This window comes from Amblyomma mixtum, chromosome 1 (genome assembly GCF_055824585.1).
Source record: "Amblyomma mixtum isolate Tamu chromosome 1, ASM5582458v1, whole genome shotgun sequence".
Taxonomy (NCBI): domain Eukaryota; kingdom Metazoa; phylum Arthropoda; class Arachnida; order Ixodida; family Ixodidae; genus Amblyomma; species Amblyomma mixtum.
The window spans coordinates 244800259-244823102 of record NC_143012.1 but is presented as its reverse complement, the minus strand read 5'-3'; the positions used below and the strand labels follow the sequence as shown (position 1 = coordinate 244823102).

At 48.7% G+C, this 22844-nt stretch overlaps 1 protein-coding gene across 2 annotated transcripts in view; it reads left to right on the top strand.

Annotated features, from left to right (window-relative positions):
• Nucleotides 1-22844, top strand: part of LOC149371373 (condensin-2 complex subunit H2-like) — a 71395-nt gene that overhangs the window by 20460 nt on the left and 28091 nt on the right. For both annotated transcript variants that reach the window (XM_089565547.1, XM_089565538.1), the window contains exons 6-8: nt 16644-16722; nt 20942-21114; nt 21960-22147. In XM_089565547.1, coding sequence (XP_089421673.1) covers nt 16644-16722; nt 20942-21114; nt 21960-22147 — 440 coding nt within the window. The remainder of the gene's footprint in view (nt 1-16643; nt 16723-20941; nt 21115-21959; nt 22148-22844) is intronic.

Below are 22844 nucleotides of genomic sequence, written 5' to 3'. Positions count from 1 at the left end.
CCTCCCACCCAGACAGCGTGTCGAAAAAAAAAAGTAACGAAAGAAAGAAACAGCAACACACAATGAGTCACAAAACACAAAGATCAAGGATCTATAGTCATATATGTACAGGTGAAGTCCGTGTCCAGGTCCTAGTCCGATGGGCAAGCAGGGTCGCATGAAAAAGGCTGTTACGCAGGTTGTGGCTGGGTAAAACGCATCGGCTTAGGAGGCGGGACGACTGGAGAGCAAGCTGAGGAGACATGAGTCATCGCTATGTGGCAGCCGAAGTGGGGAGAGCATTTGTTGGGACGCTGCACGAGCACCAAAGATATAAGCTGCTTGTGCCGGGTGTATCATTGGTAGGAGTCCGGTATGACGAGACTTTGTTGCATGCTACGGAGGTCAGCGGTTCAAGACTGGTGTGAATGGTACATGGGAGCTGCTGTAGAGATGCACAGGTGTCGCCGGTTCATATGACTTAGATGTGGGATAGTCAGAGGCAGTCTTCGTGCTTTGAACTGCACTGAAAGAGTGCGAATAACACGGCGACGAGCCCGTGGCGTGGAGGGAACAACGCGGTGAGCACTGGGCGATACTGTGCATGGAGCAGATGGTGCAGGGGCCGGGGTAGGAATTCGTAGCGGTGCAGACGGTGAACAAGGATCTTGACAAGGGGCTGGCGGTGGCACTGTGCAAGCAGAAAGTTGCTTGTCCGTTTCTTGGGGTAGGGGAAGATGGAGCACCAAGGCGACGTGAGTTGTCACCGGCTGTACAACACGTACCAGGGAGGGTGCATTGCGTGGATCACGGGAGTCTGGTGATGTGGAGGCACAGAACTCGACTGATGCGGCTTCACTTTGCAAGGTAATCGCAGCAGGGCGGAAGTACGCTTGCGGCAACGAGTCCAAGGAGCAGCTTGAGTCCAGTGCTGCTGACTGGCATGACTCGTGGGTCAGCGCGTGGGCTTGCGGAGGGCTTCAGGGCTTCAAGCACCTGCACGTGAGAGAGGAACAGCGCAGGCTGCGTTCCCTGGGTTGTCGAAAAGCCACAAGGCATTGAACAAGTGAGAGGAATGCCATAGAAGGCAATGACAGCCGCCTTCAGGTCATCATATAGCGTTGGGCTAGGTTGCGGTAAACGATAAGCCACTCGAAGAGGCCGTCTGGGAGGTGCATCTTTGCCAGAAATATCGTATGATTTGGCTGGACACAGCATGAATGTAAAAGTGGGATTCTACAAGAATAAACCATAGGGGCGGATTCTTCTCATAGAAGGGTGCCACTCCGGCAGGTCAGGGAAGCCACGCCGTGCATGTGGCGGCTGAGTGCATTCACCTTGGTCGAAAGACGCCCGTGGAGGCGAGTCCATGATGCTGCGAGTTGAAGATAGAGGGCTGGGCTGGATGAGCAGGACACAGGAGGGTGCATCGTGGCAGTGCCATGCCGAGAACCAGCAGGTAGCTGGGAAGCCAGGCGCGAGGAGTGCAGCGGGTGAAATGGCACGACTGCGGGCTTCTTGCATCCGGGAAGTTCGATGTCACCACAATTTGGGCGCTAGGCACGACCCCACGTTTATTAGTGGTGGCGCTACAGGTGTAACGTTAAGAGACCGAAAGTAGGCCGAGTAGGTGAGGGAACAAACGCAGGTTAATGACATCCTAGTTGAAATCAAGAGGAAGAAATGGATTTGGGCATGGCATGTAATGCGAAGGCAAGATAACCGGTGGTCCTTAACCCTTTGAAGGTTTTTGCCGTATATGTTTTCTGTCCCGCAAGGTCTTTGCCGTACGGGTACGGTTTCGATCTTCCGTTTGAAATTTTGCGCCAAAAGAACAATGCGTGCTCACTGGGGGGTGCTGCCACCTCTTAGGACTTACAAGAAGTGTTTGAATTTTGTGCTGCCTTCTTACGGAGATAAGCAGAACTTATGTCTAGCTTCAGCGCGGCGGCACACACTGCGGCAACACCCCTTTTGTATAGTTTTGGTTTCACCGCGTGATCGCAACGCAGTCGCGCGAAATTTGAGTTTTCTTTTTGTCAGCACTATCTTGCAGGGGCTGCCGAAGTTGATTTCTATCTTTATTGACGCTGCTCTTAGCTTGCTTATCACCGTTGGTCGTGAGGTATTCTGGCCCTCTGTGGCAACGCGCCTACGCGGTTTCGATTCCGCCGCGGGATCGCAACGGAGTCGCGCGAAACGTGTTTTCTCTTTGTGGGCACTGTTTTGCAGAGGGGGCGAAAGTTGATTTCTATTTTTATTGGTGCTGCTCTTAGCTTTCTTATCACCGTTGCTATTCTATTCTATTGAACATTTTCCAGTTGTGAGTGATGCTGTCACCAAAGTATGGTTGGGAGCCTCGGGATTCTTGCCCAGCCAAGGATTGCCACTGAGGTTACTCGACCTTCTTTCAAAGGTTTAATTCTCACATTTCCAAACTTTTTATTCCAGCAATACAGTGTAGCAGCAAATCAATTTTTAGGCTCTTTACACCATCGATTTTTTTCGCTTTTTAGTAAAATGCTACAGAAATCAATTTTCATACACCTTGAGCTTGGCGCATGATAGCCTTAGATGCTTATGCGCCACTAAACCCAACACAACACAACACAACACAAAGTACTGTTCCTAATTTTTTTTTTACTATTTATTCTCGATTATATACATTTTGTAGATTCAAAATCCGCAATAAAGTAATTTGACCACCTGGGAAAGTTTTCTTCAAAATAATTCGACCCTCAAAGGGTTAAAGGGAAACTGACTAGGGTCGGGGCATTTTTTAAAAACAAGCCCACTGCATAGATGAGGCATCGAATATAACCTCTGCAAAATGGTAGAGCCATGTGCACCCCGAAAAGATGTAAAAATTAAAATCAAAGCCCGCTCGTTCTTTCCTTCCACAAGCAAACGTCCTCGTCCTCTACTCTGGCTCCCGAGCCTTTGCTTTGACGTCATATGGAAAATTTTTGCTGAAGGCATTCCATTGGTGCATCGTTCCGACTGACAGGTGAAGGGTGGGCGTAGCCGAGGCGTCGCGTCGTCTGCTAGTTGCACGCACACTTTCTGCAGCGCCTTCCATTTTGGCACATGTCTACAAACCCGCATGAAGGAAAAAACAAACTAAGGAAGGAGCGTCCGGCGACAGCCTTGAACCCTAGTCATAAACAGTAAAAAATAGTAAACCGGAGAGAGTCGGTTCCCCCCCACCGTGATCACGCCACGAGAGAGCCCTCTGTGTGCACGCTCCCTCCTCAGTTTTTTTCCTCTATGCTAGCCCCCCCAAAGCAAGGTTTTAGTTACTTGTGCCAGTTCATGTATGCTTCAGCGTGTGCTGTGCGTATGTCGTGTCGTGTGTAGTAGACACTTCTCCTCGCTCGCACACTCGACCGCTCCGCACACACACTGCTTATCGTTCGTGCATCTTATCTACACCTTGGCTCTGTTGAATGACATGAGCTTAGGAGCAGAGAAAAGACACAAACACACAGAACACATAAACACACGGAGAAAAGCAAACGGGTGGTTGCCGGATCCGCGCTTCGCTATGTGTTTCGAACAAAACCGACTCCTGCCCCTCCGGTCGTGAAACAATGGCGAGGCCTAAAAAAAAAAAGTAATGAAAAGGTGGTTCGATAACTGGGGTTGACAAACTGATGTATGAAAGGATGCGCTCGCTAACAAGTTTAGGTGGTCGAGCCGATCGCGCCTCCCGAACATTCAGTGTGCGGAGAAAATGCAGCGACGCTGTTTTGTGGTTGGATGTGCACGCAGCGACTGGAGTCGAACCGCGATCCGGCCCAGATGGGCAGGAGATTGTGAGTTGAGTCGTGTCTGGCTCCAACGCATCGGCCTTCCTGACGCAACCGTAAAGAATGTGGTGGTTTGCAGAAGACACTTCACTCCGGACGACTACATCCACGACCCAAGCAACTGGGGAGAGGAAGGACAAAGAAAAAAATACGACAAAACACCGCGAGGAGACCCAAAGAGCAAAATAGAGAGGGCTTTGGGAGACCCGCCGCTCCCCCCTCCCTTCAAATAAACCGGGTAGCAAAAACCAAGAAAAGAATTCTTTTCAAGGCGGGGCCATGACGTAGATTTGTGACGCACTCCACCAGACACCACGCCTCCGGCTAACATCGGAGCCTACTCGACGAGGCGCGAGAGAGAAAAATCTCGAAGTGGGAACAGAAGGAGAGGAGCATGGCTAAGTAGCTTGATTGCGATGTCTGTAACTGCACTATTAAAGAGTCTTTTCAAAAAAATATATGCGGCCGCTGCGCCTTCCGGGAACAACGCCTCACTACCAGAGAGGTAGAAAATATTTTCGACCAGAGGGTAGTGAGTTGCCCTTTAATGGTAATGAAGTGGATTCCAAGAGAAGGCAAGCGTAGCAGTGATCGGCAGAAAGTTAGGTAGGTGGATGAGATTTAGAAGTTTGTGGGGACACGGTGGCTGCAGCTGGCAAAGGGCAGGGTTAATTGAGAGACATGGGAGATGCCTTTTTCCCTGCAGTGGGTGCACTGAGACTGATGATGATGTTGAATCTTGGTTGTTTATGCAGTCGACAACTCTGTAAGAAGTGCTGATGCGATGATCGCCTGCCTGGGAAACATTTGCTAGCCAGATCACTAACATAACATAAGACTGGGGCTTCTCGCTAATTGTCCCTGCTTTCTTTAGTGTTAGCAATTCCTTATTTTAAATTGGTTTATCCAGAAGTATGTCTGGTGGCCATTCACGTTTGTCGAAACGGCCTTATTTGTTATCCACAAACGATAGTAACAACTGCAGCTGGCCGCCTAAAGCATTGCTCGACAGTCTAGGTCACACCAGCGCTTCCTGTTCATTGTATGCGCGTCCTGCAATGTAAGCAATGGTGGATTTCAGGTCACTTGTTAAAGCTACATGTGGTGGCCATTTGAATTTGCTAAAACTTTTGAATCCGCTCTCCACAATCGCCGAAATTGCACACTCGAACCCTGCAGACTCACTAGGCCTACTCATCATTGAAAAGGGTCGTCGTCAATTAAAGCTTAAGAACTTGGCAAGCATGTTTTGCTGGTGAGTGTTGAAGTGTGCACATGTAGCCACTTGTCTTGCTTATTTCTAGCACGGATAAGGTAGAGACAAGCGCAGATATATTCACACCATCGCCCCATCAGCGTTAAGATTTCACCCAGTCGCCAATCTTTCGAGGACATGAAGGGTTACCGTGTGCTGACTGGATTTGTTGGTGTCCTTGGCCTGAAAAGCATGTCACTCTACAATATTATGTGGCTGTTGGTCATATTGATGTTGTTGTTGGTCTATTGTGACCGCAGTGACTGCCGTCGTCACATTGTTGTACGCACTGCAAACGAGCGAAGGGACAAAAGCGAAACTTTATGGCTGTAGTGCCATTGCAGCGCAGCGAGTTTACTGGTGAACCTTTTGAATGTGTTTGTCCTGTAGCACCGCAAGAGTCTTTCGAGTCTGAAATCCATTTCAAGTCTCAGAATGTGAATAAACTCAGATTCCATTCCAGCATACTCGTGTGCTACTATTGAGGCTTATCCACGGTTTGATGATTCTTCCTGTGCTGCTCTGATGCTTTTGTTTGCTTAACTGTAAGGGATGCACTCCTGACAAAGTGTTGGCCTTGTGGTAGTGGCTTGACATGAAGCCACTGTTATGGACAAAAGTTTACTAGATAATAGTGCACACGAAATATAGTAAAAGCTCGTTAATTCCAACTTCACGGGAACGGGAAAAAAGTTCGAATTATCGAATGGCCGCAAAAAAACTGACAAGAACCATTTGCATTACGGTATATGTACCGTATTTACTCGCGTAACGAACCCACTCGCATAATGAACCCACCCACCCCCGATTTTTACCTAAGAAACTGAAAAAAAAAAAGCGTCAGCTGTTAACGCTTCCCTCCGTTTCGCACCGCCACGGTCCACAACGCATTTCTTGGCGGCGCGCCAAGATGCTGCGCAGCAGATGATAACATCACGGTGTGTTTACTTTTGACGTTTGTCAGCTGTTAACGCTTCCGTCCGTTTCGCACCGCCACGGTACACAACGCATTTCTTGGCGGCGCGCCAAGATGCTGCGCAGCGGATGATAACATCACGGTGTGTTTACTTTTGACGTTTGCTCTAGCAAGGGGGGAAGCGAACTTTGGCAGAGTGCCAGCAGCGCTTGTCCGGTTGTGCAAGCCTCGTTTTCAGTACGTTCGCTTCGCCTTATCGTGCCATGGGCGATTGGGCGGACGCGTCGCCTGCCACTCAATCATTGGAACGCAAGATAGCAGCAAACGCCTTTTCCAACGAACGGTGCTAAAATCCGGCGTCATGATCGCGGCTGACCGCGTGCTTCCGTTGGCGACTGATGGGTGGAAGCATGGACGACACTCGCAAATAAAAAAAAAATTTTTTTCGCACGTAATTTGTAGCGCCCGTCCGAAGTCATAGCCTTCATGGGCGTTGGCTGGTACCGCGCTGACAGTACTTATCCGTATTTCCGAATTAACAGGGCTCGAATTAACGAGTATTTAGTTGCGAGTTCCGGAGGTTACGCGGAAATGAGGGTAGGCAGCCGCCACCTCGTCCGCCAACCCCTACCCTCCGGTGCCGCCGGCCGCCGCGTCGGTGATGGCGCCATTTTAGCTTTACCCATTCTTCGGCGGTTTTATCAAGTTCCATCTTCTGTTCCCGTTTAGGACATGCGCAGCTTCTAACTATGCGGAGGTGCTTTTTTTTTTTGGCCACGTGTTGTGTGCCAAGCCGCCCTGACGCGGCGGCGCGTAGTTCGAATTATCCGTAGCGGAACCAACTCGCTTTCGAATTAACGGGCTTTTTTATACACAGATCTCTATGGAGCTTGGCCGGACCAAGTAGTGTAGTTCGAATTATCCGAAAATTCGAATTATCGAGGTTCGAATTAACGAGCTTTCACTTATAATGATTTCTGATCTGTCAAGCAAAGTAAGCTGAAAAAGTGTTGGAAGTCTGGGGAGCATACTTGACAGAAGGAGCAGAGCAACGTTTCTGTGCATGCTGTCAGCGCGGGCTGCTTTTATTTTGCTATGGTGCAACATGTCATGGCGCTTGAATAGTCATGTGTTGCTGGTGTGAGACTATTGCTGAAGGGACCGTCATGCCTTGCTATGCATGTTCACTATAAAATGACTGGTCGCGGTGGCTCGGTGGTTATGGCGCTCGGCTGCTGACCCATAAGACGTGGGTTCGATCCCGGCCGCGGCGGTCAAATTTCGATGGAGGCGAAATTCTAAAGGCCCGTGTACTATGTGATGTCAGTGCATGCCAAAGAACCCCAGGTGGTCAAAATTTCTGGAGCCCTTCACTACAGCGTCTCTCATAGCCTGAGTTGCTTTGGGACGTTGAATCCCCATAAACCAAACCAAACTATTGGGAACAAACTTTATGTTAAACAGGCAAATTCATTGAAGTAGTCACCGTTGTGCTGGTGTTCACAGACATGTTATATTAGAATAGTAAACAGGCCAGGCCAAGTTATCTCCTTCATTAAACATTTCACTGTAGAGGCGTTTGACAATACTAGGTGCTTTGCAGGTGCGCATACGCGCTACTGCAGGTGCTTTGACGATCGGCAGGCCTCCGGCGATAGGCCGATAGACAGTTTGGACGCATAGTTTCGTTTTCGGAGCTTCGCCGCCAGCCCGGAGTAGCGGCGGCTATCCGCTGCGCTTTTCGGACAGCCAGCCGAGCTACACGCCGTTTAGAATGACGACTGCGTTGTCGCGGACATTTTTTTGTTTGTTTGCTTGTTTATTTATTGAGGTGTCTTAAATGCCGCTCCGGCAAGGCTATGAAACCAATGCGCGCTTCCCTCGATTCCGTCCGCGTGATATTTCCATTCTTCCAGCGCGACGAAATTACGCGCTCGTCACGTGCTGTTCGCCTTCACTGCGTTTCGTCACATGGGACGCCATGTGTGAAGCTCCAGCGCTGTCGCGTCGAAAGAAGCGAGGCAACGCGAAAATTTTCTTTAAAAAAAAATGGCAGTGGTTTACCTGCGGTTAAGCTTGGATATACAAGCGAAAAGGTTCAGTTACGCTTGGTTGGGAGCACCACGATAACGGTGGAGGCGTTCGGCCGTCCACACGCTGCCTGCACGGAGGCGGAGGAGGAGATGCGCGTGTAGTGAGCGTGTAGTGAATACAGTGCTGTCTTATGGTGTCTTCGACTGGTCGCTCCCACGATCCGGTTCGGATTTGGCAACGTGAGAGCCGCTCTAGCTCCGAGCGCACAGCGAGACCGGTCAAGCCGAATGGTCAGCAAGTTTTCAGAGCGAAAGCGCAAGAAGGAGGGAAAGGACCAAACTTCCGGAATCGCCACACCGCAGTGGCGCTGCCGCTGGTGTCAACGACAGCAATCACACAGTCTGCATCGCCCACGCCGCCGTCGCCGCTGAACCTGTATCGCTGCCCCAGCAGTTCTTCGTCTCCGGCTCGCGTCGAAAAAAAAAAAAAAGTGTCCCGTTGTACCACTCTGGATATGCCGCGGCAGCCCCCAGATGTGACAGTAACACAGACGGCGTACCCAGCTTAATGACTCGTCTGCTTTTCGACATTTCCCCTCACAGAGCCACACAGCAGGGACGTTTAAAGCGCCAATACTTGCTTCTACGGATGCGTAAGAATGCCTCGCCAGACCGGTCGTGATGTGCCCTGGCTACCCTGGCTTCGCATCCGTCTCCGCGAAACGGCGGAAGTGGCTCTGTCACGTGAACACATCTCGGGGCCGCTCCGACTTTTTTCTCGGAGCGCCTCAGAGCGCTCTGAGCTGGAGGCGGGCGCTCTGAAAGAACCAGCCGAATGTAGTCAGAGCGCTTGATTTCGACCAGCCGAACGTGCGGCTGCATCTCAGAGCGCTCTAGAGCGATCTGAAACGACCAGTCGAAGACACCATTAGAAGGTTGCTTTAGAGACATGTGCTGTGGTGTCCATTCCTTTCGGGTGTACACCAAGATATGAGAGACATGCATTTCCTTTCTTTAAAACCAATTTTTATTTTTATTTAATTTTCCTTTAGGCCCTTACGGCGTGGGTTCGGGTATTCACCGAGATGTGAGAGACATGCCTCAAAACCAATTTTCTTTTCATTTTCCTTCACTTACTGCGCGGTTCGGGTGTCCACCGAAATATGAATGTTTCCTGGCGCACTGTTTCTTTTTATTTCTGATAATATTTCATTTCTTTATTCTCGTTTCTGTGCTTATTTTTATTTTTTTTATTACGGAGTCGGCGGCCACCTGCGCTGCGCGTGACGTCGCTCGGTTTCGCGCATGCGCAGAAGTGGCAAATCTGGGCTGCAGCTCACGTGAAGCGCGGTGTTGACGAGCCTAGTGAAGCTTTTCGCTTCAATAATGTGCTGGTCGCGAAGGTTTTACGAATTTGAAAGCCTTCAGGTTGGCAGGTATGACAATTACAGACAAGTTATTTATCACACATATTCCTTCTTCAAGAATCACTCCACTAACAGTTCTTGATTGTCATGAAGGAAGTTTGTGGTCGGAGAAATAGATGGATATATGCTGGACTTGCTGCACCAATGCCTGCTTCTCAAAGACGAGGTCAACGCAAGTATTTCGCCAGATTGTCACAGCCGTGGGAGGCGTTCGAGAGGAACGGGATGTTCTCCTGCATAAGTGGTTCGAAATTCCTGTTTGTTTTTATATCTACATTAAAGTCCCCACCCACCCTGTCAGGTGGCAGTCAATGATCGCGAGAGTTCGCTCACCGTTGTCAGCGCTAATGCATGCAGCCCACATCTCTCTCTCATCACCCACATACCTAAATTGGTAAATTGGTTTTTGAGGAAAGTTATGGCGCAGTATCTGTCTCGCATATCTCGGCGGACACCTGAACCACGCCGTAAGGGAAGGGAGGAAGGTGGGAGAGAAAGAAGACAGAGAAAGGTGCCATAGTGGAAGTCTCCGGAATAATTTCGTCTTTAACTTGCACTGACATCACAAAGCACACGGGCGCCTCTTGTGTTTCGCCTCCATCGAAACGCGGCCGCCGCGGTCGGGTTCGAACCCGGGTACTCCGGCTCGGTAGACGAGCGCCTTACCACTGAGCCACCGCATAGGGAGCCTACATGAAGCCGGGAGGGGGCGCGACATGTAGGCTACCTACACCGCGGCAGGTGACACCCACATACCTATAAGCGCGATTCAGGCATCCACTGACCCAGGGAGCCAGTTATGCCCACCTCCTTTCCTTAAAATAATCGGAGTGTAAAACGTCCACTGAACACAATGAACGCCGACGGCCTATGGCTTCAGCGCCGCGTTTCTGGCACGCACATGTGTCACTACCGCCACGTAGCTTAAAGCACATTGAGGTGTCCACTGTTCCAAGAGGGCAGTTATCCCTTTCTTCTTTTTAACTCCCACCTTCCTTCCTTCCGTTACGGTGTGGTTCAGGTGTCCACCGAGATATGTGAGGAAGACACTGCGCCATTTCCTTTCCTCAAAAACCAGTTTACCAACTTATAGCCTTCCCTCTGCTTTCCGAGCTCCCGCTCCATAGGTTTCTCAGCTTAAAGCGCGATTAAGGTGTCCACTGCTGGTTACAACGGCGACGCCGCGAAACGTAGAAACGGGCGCCAAAGAGCTGCTGCTCTAAATTGCACAATGCTACCAATACATGTCCACCGAATGATACAGCTAGTGCGACTTTCCTTTCCTCACAACCAATTTGCGGTGGCTCAGTGGTTACGGCGCTCGGCTGCTGACCCGAAAGACGCGGGTTCGATCCCAGCTGCGGCGGCTGAATTTCGATGAAGGCGAAATTCTAGAGGCCCGTGTGCTGTGCGATGTCAGTGCACGTTAAAGAACCCCAGGTGGTCGAAATTTCCGGAGCCCTTCACTACGGCGTCCCTCATAGCCTGGGTTGCTTTGGGACGTTAAACCCCAATAAACCAACCAATTTATTCTGACGGATGGGATGGCTATGACGTCACAAGTTGTCTTGTGAGACATGCAAAATTTTTCCGAAGTTCAGTGACGGCAGCTGCGGAATGTCCAGTGTCGACAATCGGAAATTCCTCTTGCAGTGTGGAATGGCAAATCGATGGTAATGCAGCGAGTAGTTGTAACCAAAGGGGGGATACCGGAATTGCACGTGGAACGCCTGCATCGACTAGCTGCGAACCGCGTGGGCAAATTTCGCACAGCAGGTCGCGGGGGCGAAGTGTTGTCATCGGCCAGCTCCAGGAAATGGGCGTTCAATGTACTGCACGTATACCTACGAATACGCGCTGAACCGCTACCCGCGGTGCTCGACTTTACTGCTCAGATTTATAGTCTTTGCGCCACAAACAGGTATACCCACCTGTTCCTCTCGCAAAAGAGCTTCGTTCATTTCTCTGAGGCTGCTGTCACCTTGTGCGTTAGCCTTTGAAAAGATGGCACATACCCACACTGGGGGATCGGCCAAGAATCGGGAGGTAAAGGTTGCTATGCACCTGTATGTACATACTAAAGGCAAAAGAAAAGCACACTGGAGAGTCTACCACCGGGGGGGGGAGTCTACCACAAGGAGGGCAGGGAGTGAAAGAAGACAGAGTTTGGATTGGAGAGAGAGAGAGAAAGAGAGAGGGAGAAAAAAGAGATTAATTCGAAATATAATAGAGAATAGCGTCCTTCTTCTTCTTCATCCTCATTATAATGGCACATACCCACATGGGGGGATTGGCCAAGGTGTAGTGGCATAAATAAGGAAATTTCCATAGGCGATTACGACAAAATATCAAATATTGGAGCCAAACGTGAATTTTGAAAAATGTATCCATGAAAAACGACAGAAGAATATTTAAAGTTAACTAACAAAGAACATTTTGATGAGAAAAAAAAATCTCCAAGACTTCTAAAGGAGTTAGCAAATCAACCTACTAGTGCAATTTGTAATCATGGAGATTCCCACAAATTGAACCCAATGCAAATCCTTTGGTGCTCGCACCCCACGCATGATAGTCGTCATCTTGTTGTACTGCAGCTGCTGCACTTCGCTTAGGCGAGTGCAAGCCAAGAACCGTGCTGCACTAAGCGGGCACCTTTGAGTAACGAATACGAAAGTGCTACACTCCGAGCTGACGCAGCAGGTGCAGGCAAATCGAACAGGTCCGGGATTTAGGGCGTGGCGCGCGGCCGCTCGTGCTGCAGTCGGCGTCCCCAGCCTGCCTTACCAGACGCTGGCCGCACTGCGCCTTTTTTAAGGCTACCTATGGACTTCCCCGGGGTCAGGTCGACCGCTTCTCGCCGCCTTTCGGAAGCCCGCCGTCACGGCAGGTCCGGTTTCTGTTTAACACGCGTCTCGAAACCACTGCTGCGCCGCCGCAATCTTGCGCATTTAGCAACGCAGAGGGATTGGAAAGCCCCGTAGTGCGTACCTGAACGCGCGTTAGTATCGTTGCCAAAAGGCGTTACTTTTGGATTACTTCGTAGTGGTGGCTCAGATGTTTATGGTGCTCGGCTGCTGACCAGCAAGACGCGGGTTCGATCCCGGCCGCGGCGGTCGAGTTTCAATGGAGGCGTAATTCTAGAGGCCCGTACCGTGCGATGTCAGTGCACGTTAAAGAACCCCAGGTGGTCGAAATTTCCGGAGCCCTTAACTACGGCGTCTCTCATAGCCTGAGTCACTTTGGGATGTTAAACCCCATAAACCAAACTTCGTAGACACGTCTCTCGTCGCGATGTCGCATTAGCTCGAGTTGCGCTTTTATCGTACCCGAATCTCGAAGTGTAAGCCACTGAACGTCGCTAAGCCTAATGACGGCCACAAACTCGATCGAGCGCTTGCGGCGACATGGTAAATGGGTTTCCTTTTCATCTGTCTCGTTATCTTCGGTTTTTGGACGCCGCGGTGGCTCAGTGGTTGGCGCGCTCGGCTACCGAGCCGGAGTACCTGGGTTCAAACCCAACCGCGGCCGTCGTGTTTCCATGGAGGCGAAATGCAAAAGGCTTCGCCTGTGCTGTGCACTGTTAGTGCACTTCAAAGATCCCCAGGCGGTGAAAATTATTCTGTAGCCCTCCACTACTGCACCTCTTTCTTTCTCTCACTCTCTCTCTCTCTCACACCCACCTTCCTCCTCTCAAGGCGCAGTTGAGGTGTCCACCAAGTAGTGTTACTGGCCATTTTGAGCCCTCCACTACTGCACCTCTTTCTCTGTCTCACCCATTTCTCACACCCACCTTCCTCCTCTCAAGGTGCAGTTGAGGTGTCCACCAAGTAGTGAAAGTTACTGGCCATTTTGAGCCCTCCACTACTGCACCTCTTTCTCTCCCACACCCAGTTTCCTCCTCTCGTGACACAGTTGAGGTGTCCACCAAGTAGTGAGAGTTACTGGCCATTTCTGTTCCTCAAGAAAAAAGAAAGGAAAGCACATAATATTGCCATTGGGGGGGGGCTGGAATACTTTTAGGTTTGGGTGAAGAAAGAAAATTAGACTCTCTCACACCCACCTTCCTCCTCTCAAGGCGCAGTTGAGGTGTCCACTAAGTAGTGTTACTGGCCATTTTGAGCCATCCACTACTGCACCTCTTTCTCTGTCTCACTCATCTCTCACACCCACCTTCCTCCTCTCAAGGTGCAGTTGAGGTGTCCACCAAGTAGTGTTACTGGCCATTTTGAGCCCTCCACTACTGCACATCTTTCTCACTCCCACACCCACTTTCCTCCTCTCATGGCACAGTTGAGGTGTCCACCAAGTAGTGAGAGTTACTGGCCATTTCTCTTCAAGAAAAAAGAAAGGAAAACACATAATATTGCCATTGGGGGGCTGGAATACTTTTAGGTTTGGGTGAAGAAAATTACTCTCTCTCACACCCACCTTCCTCCTCTCAAGGCGCAGTTGAGGTGTCCACCAAGTAGTGTTACTGGCCATTTTGAGCCCTCCACTACTGCACCTCTTTCTCTGTCTCACTCATTTCTCACACCCACCTTCCTCCTCTCAAGGTGCAGATGAGGTGTCCACCAAGTAGTGTTACTGTCCATTTTGAGCCCTCCACTACTGCACCTCTTTCCCTGTTGCACTCATTTCTCACACCCATCTTCCTCCTCTCAAGGTGCAGTTGAGGTGTCCACCAAGTAGTGAAAGTTACTGGCCATTTTGAGCCCTCCACTACTGCACCTCTTTCTCACTCTCACACCCGCTTTCCTCCTCTCATGGTGCAGTTGAGGTGTCCACCAAGCAGTGAAAGTTACTGGCCATTTTGAGCCCTCCACTACTGCACCTCTTTCTCACTCTCACACCCACTTTCCTCCTCTCTGGTGCAGTTGAGGTGTCCACCAAGTAGTGAGAGTTACTGGCCATTTCTGTTCCTCAAGTAAAAAGAAAGGAAAACATATAATATTGCCATTGGGGGGGGCTGGAAGGAAGGAAGGGAAAACTTTATTTACACTAATGGTTTTTCCTGCGGTTTGGGGGCATCTTCAGAGACGTCTTGGTTCTACCCCCAGGAGCCTTCTCTGTCGAAGTCATCCGCCTCTAATCAGTGGTCGGTTGCCCTCAGTCCAGGGCTCCGCTGGCCACTGCCGCCCGCCCGTTGAGCTCGCTGTACCAGACCTTGTTGGTCTTCGCAGCTGTCGCTGGACAGCAGAGTCTCCCACTGCTCCGCACTCGGGTTTTGTATTTTGGGGACCACGTCTATGTTTTGGCAGGCCCATGTGATGTGGTATAGTGTAGGTTTTTCGTCGCACCAGGGACATTTGTTCGTGTATATCGTAGGGTGCATTTTGTTTAGTATATGTAGGTTTGGGAAAGAGCCTGTTTGTAATTGTCTCCAAGTGACAGCTTCCTCTCTGCTGAGAGATTTGTGCGGTGGGGGATATCGCATTCTTCTGCCTCTATAGTTTTGTAGTATGGCCGAGTATTCCCTGGGTGCTGGCGCGAGTTCCGCGGTCTCGTCGGAAGCTCGGAAAGTAATGTATCCTCGAGCTATCCTGTCGGCCTCTCGGTTCCCTGCCACCCCCGTGTGCCCCGGTACCCACACAATTTTGTGTCGGATCTTGTCGTTTTGTTCTTCCCGGTTTTTAATTCTGTCACTCGCTGCGAGGAGTATACGGAGCGCGTGACGACCTATACTTTTAGGTTTCGGTGAAGAAAGAAAATTAGACCCTGATCATTTTGCACCCCCTGCGCACCTGGTGGGTCTCCATCATATCTTGCACCCTGCCGTGGTGGTGGCTGAGTAGTTACAGTGGTCGGCAGCGGAGCCAGAGGACAGGGGAACAAATCCTGGCTGCGGTGGGCGCATTTGGATGGGGGTAAAGTGCTTAGCATGCCCCCCTTACCATCTGCTGTAGCTCAGTGGCTTTATAGTGTTCAGCTACTTGATCCCAAGGTCGCGACATCAAGTCCCAGCCACAGCTATTATGTTGCAGTTTTAGTATGCCTTGTGTGATCTTGTGTTCACTTGTGATGTCGCAAAGGTCTTTCAACTGCTGAAATTGGAACTGCTTGGAAGAATAAATTCAGTTATAAGTTAGGTACTGAGCATAGTCAAATTTCACTTGGTGATTCATGTCTACTGATGTTTTACGCATCGTTCGAAAGCAAAAATACGCTGCAAAAATTTTGGTGTCTCTACCCCTTTAAGCCCTCATTACAGTGTCCCTCATTGCTCATTTGTCGCTCCAGGCCGTAAACCCCACTATTTTCTAATTTTCATAACACACCCTTTGTACTGTAGGATGTCAGTGCACATTAAAGAGCTCCAGATGTTGGAATTTAAGCTGGAGAAGTCCACTAAATTGTCCTTTTTGTTCCTTCGTTTCTCCCACACGGGTGTGGTTGTGGTGTCCTGCTGAGTGAGCATTTACTGCGTATTTCATTTCCTCATAAATAATAACAATATTAATTTTATTATTATTAATTCCTTGCCTCGGTGGATTGATGACCAAAGGGTCTGCGACACCGTTAGAACCTCACGGCTCATGCAGCATGGCTCATCAATACGTAGCGGTCAGCGTCTGGAATGTGTCAAAATAGCTTCTATAATAATAATAAAAAAAACACTGTACAAGGAGGAATTTTATTGTGCCTGTGGGAGTGTTACCCAACTGGACTGGTGAGTGGGTGGGTGCTCTCAAGAATGTGCTCTCCTGGGAGTGAGCAGTCATTGGCCCTTGTGGAATCAGCGCTGTTAATGGGAAGTGCACAGACGTGCTTGTATTATAGGGACACGAGGAAAAATTGAAGGTGGCCCATATCAATAGGCATGGGCCAACTTTCACTGACAGAGAGGCTACGTTCCCTGAAAACATACTGTTTTTGAGCTAGAAAAGCACACAGAAAAAGGAACCACTATTTTGATGGAGAGAAGGAGGTTGTGCATCTCTGCCGCTCCACCATTTGCATTTGCTCCGAAATGTGGATCACTGAGTTCATTCCATTATTGTCCTTTGCTGCCAAGCACGTGTCAGCCGCGAAGAGCCAAACAGTATTTTTTTTTTTTTTTCTGTGAATCAAAATTGGATGGAGTTGTCCTCGGCGTCCCTTGAACCGTTTCACGTCTTTACGACTCTAATGGGACCCGAATAAGGGGTTCAGTTCTCCATCCATAAGTGAGTCTTGAGTGGTTGGGGTTCCTCTGTAACACATTGTTGAACACTGCTATCCTTGCAGCCTCAAAGACAATGACACGCAAGATGCTGCCGCCAAGGAAGGAGCCGGAACTGCGGCACGGCGACGAAAGGTTGACATGGTGAGGCACCAGGCATTGTCAAGGCGTTTCTTTTCTTTTTTTTGCATGGGTAACCTGACCTTAGCTTTTTTTTTTTTGAAGGTGTTTGCTGTTCAAGTAGTGTTTAAGGGTAAACAAGTTGTCACCGCACATTGCTGGGAAATGTGAGGACCCTCCTCTTCCATTGGGAGGTGGAGGTTCCTCCTTTGCTTTGGAGAGGTAGCGAGAGCTCATACAACACCAACTAAGTTTACAAGGCCGCTCTGTGATGCCGCAAGGTGGAGGCAGGTGTGCACAACGTCGACACGAATGCGTGAATCGCTTCCCGCTGGTCATGTCATGCGCCCTGTGATCTGGGGGCACAGTTTTACCGGTTTGTCAGTGGGAGGCTAGTGATAGAAAAAGTGGGCTACTGCGAAAGCCGCGTTTGCAGGTTAATCCGAGCCCAAGCCATTCATGCTCGCATTCCCTCCTTGTGCGGGTACTGGTGACACATACCTGCCTTGCGACGTTACAGAGCAAGCACTACGACCTTGTGAGTCTAGTCAGTGTTGCCTCATCTCCCATTCTTCTCTTGCAGTTAGGGAGGAGGTTATACGGGGATGCAAGAGAACGTCTTGCTCCCTCTACCTCGCTGTTGCAGCTGCGTGTGCAGCACTTGAGGCCTGTATAGCGTGTGCAATTCGGTTTCTTGATATGCCACTCAGTAGTGGCAAGTATGTCATTTGCAATCGGAACAATTTGTGGGAGCGTAGTATTTTTCCAAAAGGCCAAATTTTCAGTTGTCTAGACCATGTGATTGTCCAGTACAGCTACTAGGCATAACGTCTGGTTTTTTGTTGGTATTTATTTTGTGTTCATTCCAGAGGTACATGTAATCCTCGTGGAACAGTTACAATAGCAAGCTGGCACATGGTAAAAGTTGTGGTGGTAACAACGCAAAAAGCAAAAAATACTGTAGAGTGTACTGTCTGGGGGCCATGTGCTTGACATCCCTGGTCTAGAGCCAGCCATCCTTTTGCGAGCTAGGACGCTGCTTAACTTGGCAATCTTCACTTGCATCTTTAGATGCCTTGGCCATCCTGTTCAGCTTTTGGAAAAAATTTGTATCAAAAGGCTCTAAATACTTGTATTGTTTGTGTAGTCCCAAATTTTTGGGCACCTTTTTCTCATGTCGCCATGTTCGGCTGGCTTCATTTATTTCAGACTCCGTTTTGTCGAACCAGATATTTATTTCCTCGAAAGTTCAAATCAGTAATGAAACTTAGGCTCAAGAGAAATACGTTTATTGCACAAATAGGACAATCTTAGCCGCAAATAGCCGGTGTAGCATCCAGCTCCAATGCAATGACATTTGCAGCAGAATTTCACCAGCCATCACTTATTTTGCATGTGGAAAAAACAGGAAAGGGAAGTACTGCTTGAGAATAAAGCTTACCTGAAATAACACTAGTGCCAAACAGCATTGGGACCTACCTTATTTTACTCTTAACGCATTTTTTACTGAAAATAGAAATGAAAAGTTGCCCCTTGCATTATAATTGAATATTCATGTTAAAATCTCGTATTACACGGAGACAAAAGCACACTGTCGTATTTAATCGCATATTGCTTGATGCATCATGCAGGTCTGACCCAAACTTCAAGGAAAAATAAAAAAAAAACAAAGTTAAAATGCCACAGTGGTTGACCAATGGAAGCTGTGAGCCACAAATACCAATCAACACATATAGAAGCAGTGGTTGAGTAGCCAAACTCTTGGTCGGAAAATGCGCACTTCTATACTGAGTGCGGATTCAGCGCCTCATCCCGAGGAAACACGATAGAATACGCATGACCTGAAGGCATTGTAAAGGCTTTTGTTCCATTCTCTGAAAGCCTGGCAGACTCCATCAACATTAACAGCACCACCGATGCTGCACGCTAATTGCAGTAATCCGTGTTGGGTGCATGAAAAGCTTGGTGTTTCCATTACACGCGAAAAACGCTGTCGCTACTTTTCTTGGTATCGCTATCTGACGCACTTTTTGGCAACATCAAACTGTCGCAATTTTCCAGTGGCTCCACACAAGACAACGACTTGTTTAAATGTTGCAAAGAACAGCCACCGACATTTGGTAGGTGTGACTCGCTGCTAGGTTGACCGACTGGGAGAAGTTTCATTTTTATGACAAGGCGTCTAAAGCACACGGTTGACGTGGTGACGCTGTGGCGGGACTCCCTACTTTATCAGTCTTATCTGATAATCTTCTGTGCTGCTCTCTTGAAACAGAAAGGGAACTTGAAAGCCATTTGTTGAGCTACTTTTGTTTATAAACTTCCCTTCTTTCTGTATACTGTAGCATCCTCATGTTACATTCTTTTCTTTCTTTTTTTTTTTCTTTCACGTTCTTGCAAAGTTACCCTCGCGTAAAATCATAGTCTCATTACATTCGGATAAGTACGGTATTTAAAGTGAACCATGCAGACTGAAACAGCTGGTTTTTGTTTTTATAGAATAGTGAATCATGGAGTTTATCAGTCAGAAATTGTCGTATTTACCAGGTTCTTATGCTCACCCCTTTTCTCAAAAATTTTGCCTTGATATTTCGTGTGCATTACTAACGAAGAGCATAGGCTCGTCCACTCAGAAGACAGCCTGCTGTGGTGTGTAGAGAGCATAAAGGATAGTCTGAGACGGACGAGCACTCGCACAAAAGCAGACTCAATTTGAGTGTCTCTTCATACTTTTCTGCAAGTTTTGCTTTTTTTTCATTTCTATGAACGTGAAAACCAGATGCACGTTTTATGATTCGTTAGTGATGCTGTATTTTTGTTAAAATATGATTTCAAATGCATGGGCTTTTATTGGGAGCTTTCTGGAGAGCATATGAACACAAACACTTGCACGCATCTCCATAGACTAGGAAATTTGGCTAATCATTGCCACATACAAGCATGAGTTGTTAAAATCAGTCATTCTGGCATACTAATGATAGTAGGAAAAACTTTAGGCGTAATGCTTAAATCTAATCATGCTGTTCATTTGGCTGACAGAAAAGAAAGTTCAGCCCCTTGAAAAACGTCTTGCTGGCCTTCATTGATTGCCATCTCGAAGTTATGAAAGAATGATAAAGATGTCTGGCAACATAGGAAGACAAAGAAAACTCTCGCAGAACCCCAGGTGGTCGAAATTTCCGGAGCCCTCCACTACGGCGTCTCTCATAGCCTTAGTCGCTTTGGGACGTTAAACCCCATAAAACCAAACCAAACCAAACCAAACCAAATTGATTCTCCTGGAAACTTATACGTTGTTATTTGTTCACTCCTTTCCATTTATTGTGGAGTTACACTGAATGAAGCATTTGTGTTTCGAGCCGCCGCGGTGGCTCAGTGGCTATGGTGCTCGGCTGCTGTCCCGAAAGACGCGGGTTCGATCCCGGCCGCGGCGGTTGAATTTCTTTGGAGGAGAAATTCGAGGCCCGTGTACTGTGCGATGTCAGTGCACGTTAAAGAACCCCAGGTGGTCGAAATTTCCGGAGCCCTCCACTACGGCGTCTCTCATAGCCTTAGTCGCTTTGGGACGTTAAACCCCATAAAACCAAACCAAACCAAACCAAACCAAATTGATTCTCCTGGAAACTTATACGTTGTTATTTGTTCACTCCTTTCCATTTATTGTGGAGTTACACTGAATGAAGCATTTGTGTTTCGAGCCGCCGCGGTGGCTCAGTGGCTATGGTGCTCGGCTGCTGTCCCGAAAGACGCGGGTTCGATCCCGGCCGCGGCGGTTGAATTTCTTTGGAGGAGAAATTCGAGGCCCGTGTACTGTGCGATGTCAGTGCACGTTAAAGAACCCCAGGTGGTCGAAATTTCCGGAGCCCTCCACTACGGCGTCTCTCATAGCCTTAGTCGCTTTGGGACGTTAAACCCCATAAAACCAAACCAAACCAAACCAAATTGATTCTCCTGGAAACTTATACGTTATTTGTTCACTCCTTGTCATTTATTGTGGAGTTACACTGAATGAAGCATTTGTGTTTCATTGTGTTCCCGAGTCTACATCCCCCACGTTTCGTTTTTGCATGAGGACTTCAATCTTGGGAAGCTTTTGGAGGTACTACTAATTGTTCTTCTTGTATTTGTTATATTTTTTAGATGTCGTCATTATGGTGATGTTTTGCTATATATGGGGCTTTTGCACGTCCAGCAGTGTGTTGGGGGCATTGACCTGTGCCCTTTTGTTCCTTTTTGTGTGCAGCAATTCATGATGCACGAAGATACAGAGCTGGCAGACAGCTTGGACGACCTACTAAGCCCGCGGCAGGCAGCCAGGAACCAGGCAGCTGCGCAGCGGAACCAGTTTCGGAGGCAGCGGCGGAGACCCTTAGCCATGGTGGTGTTCGACACCGAGAAGGAGACGAAGCTTTACGAGTGAGCAGATGCGCTGAGTCCACTTGTAACTAAGCTGAATACTGGTACAGACTGTGCCTTGCACCAAGCAGGTGCAACTGTGTGAAAGCTATCGGTGTGAAGTGTGTTGACTTTTACCGTAAATGAAATTATTTTTGCAGGATCTGTGCGAAAATTTTGTTAATGGAGTACTGGAACATCATAGGGCCATGCTAAAATGTCAAAATCTGTTGGGCATGTATGGCTGATTGTAACATTTTAATGCTGACCTTCCAAAGATAATGTGCAAAATGAGGTGAATTTCAGTATGAGACATAATTTAACAGCACGCTGTATTGGGCAAGTTGGAAGTAGTTCATTTTGAAGACCAGCGCAAAACGGAAAAAAGACGAACACTGCGTAGATGCCACAGCGCCTGTGTCGTCTTCTCTTTTGTTGATCCTTTGTCCGTTTTGACTTCAACCTCTGAGAATTACGCTTTGCAGATATTGACTTTTAGCTTTGTTTGTGCAAGAAGGCTTTCTAGCTTGCAATTTCTTGCCAGTTGACCTGAATTTTTTGCACGAATACAATGTAATTGATATACATGGCCTCCCACACATGTGGTTCCTGCTGCTTGGGTGTGTTGGATGCATTATTGGGGAGTGTTATTTCTCAAGTTACATTTGTGGCGTAGAAGACTGTGCTCTGGTTATGCATAGCCCGTGGCTATGACTGCTCTGAATGATTAGAGCCTGCTCTATAATTGCATTGCACATGCACGCGCTTCATTTTCATTGAAGCTTGAACTCCCCTCTCACATTGTATTCTTGCAAATGTTGCGCTTCATGCAATGCACTTTTGGATGTTGTGTCCTGTGCATGCAGCCTCAAGAATGACGTGGTTGGCTACAAGGTGGACTACCGGCTGTACACTGGTCTGCACCTGGGGGGCTGCGAGTCTACAGGCGAGGGCGGTCACAGTCAGGAGTTTGGTCGCTGCTCTGATGGCACATCTGTGTGCGCATCACCTCTCGACGCCTCCCCCATGGACTTTGCTGACGACTGTGCACCTGGTGTGTTAATGTGCTTTGCCTACCATATCTACCCAATTCTAGCATGCTGCTTTTTTTTCCTGGAAAATGCCGTGCAAACATGCGTAAGGGCCAAACCTTTTTTTCCAGACTCGAGGGCCAATTCTCGCGGTGCGGCCCATGTACGGGATGTGCGGAAAATTTTTTTAAAGTGAGAATGCATCAATCGGGGAATGAGCGGCATTTATTCTACGGTCAGTCGTCACTCGCGGAGTCTTCAGACTCCGAGCTGGTGCAGTGCTGTGGTGCATGCTCATCCCATGAGAAGTCGTGCTGCATGTTCGTTGTCAGCGCTTAGCTGCTGTTCTGCACTTCCATCGCCTAGCAGAGCAGCTCTTCGTCCAGTCCAGGAAACTTACACAACTTGTCTCGGAAAGCACGCTTTTTGCAGCTTGTGTTCCTCAGTGCATCCTTTTGATTGCACCATCGTTGGATGCACTTCTCGGCCGCATCGAATTTCCTGCCCGCCACGCGCTTACCATGTTCGAGAGCAAACTCGCAGCCTTGTAGCTATTAAAGCTGCTTGCCCATCATGCTAAAATTGCAACGCTCAGCGGCAGCACACAAAAGCCACAACTACAGTGAACTGCACCACGCTACCACATCTCCCGTGCCTTTGACAGCCACAAAAAGCTGGAGCTCGTGATACCAACGCTGATATGGATAGCAGGATCTCGCG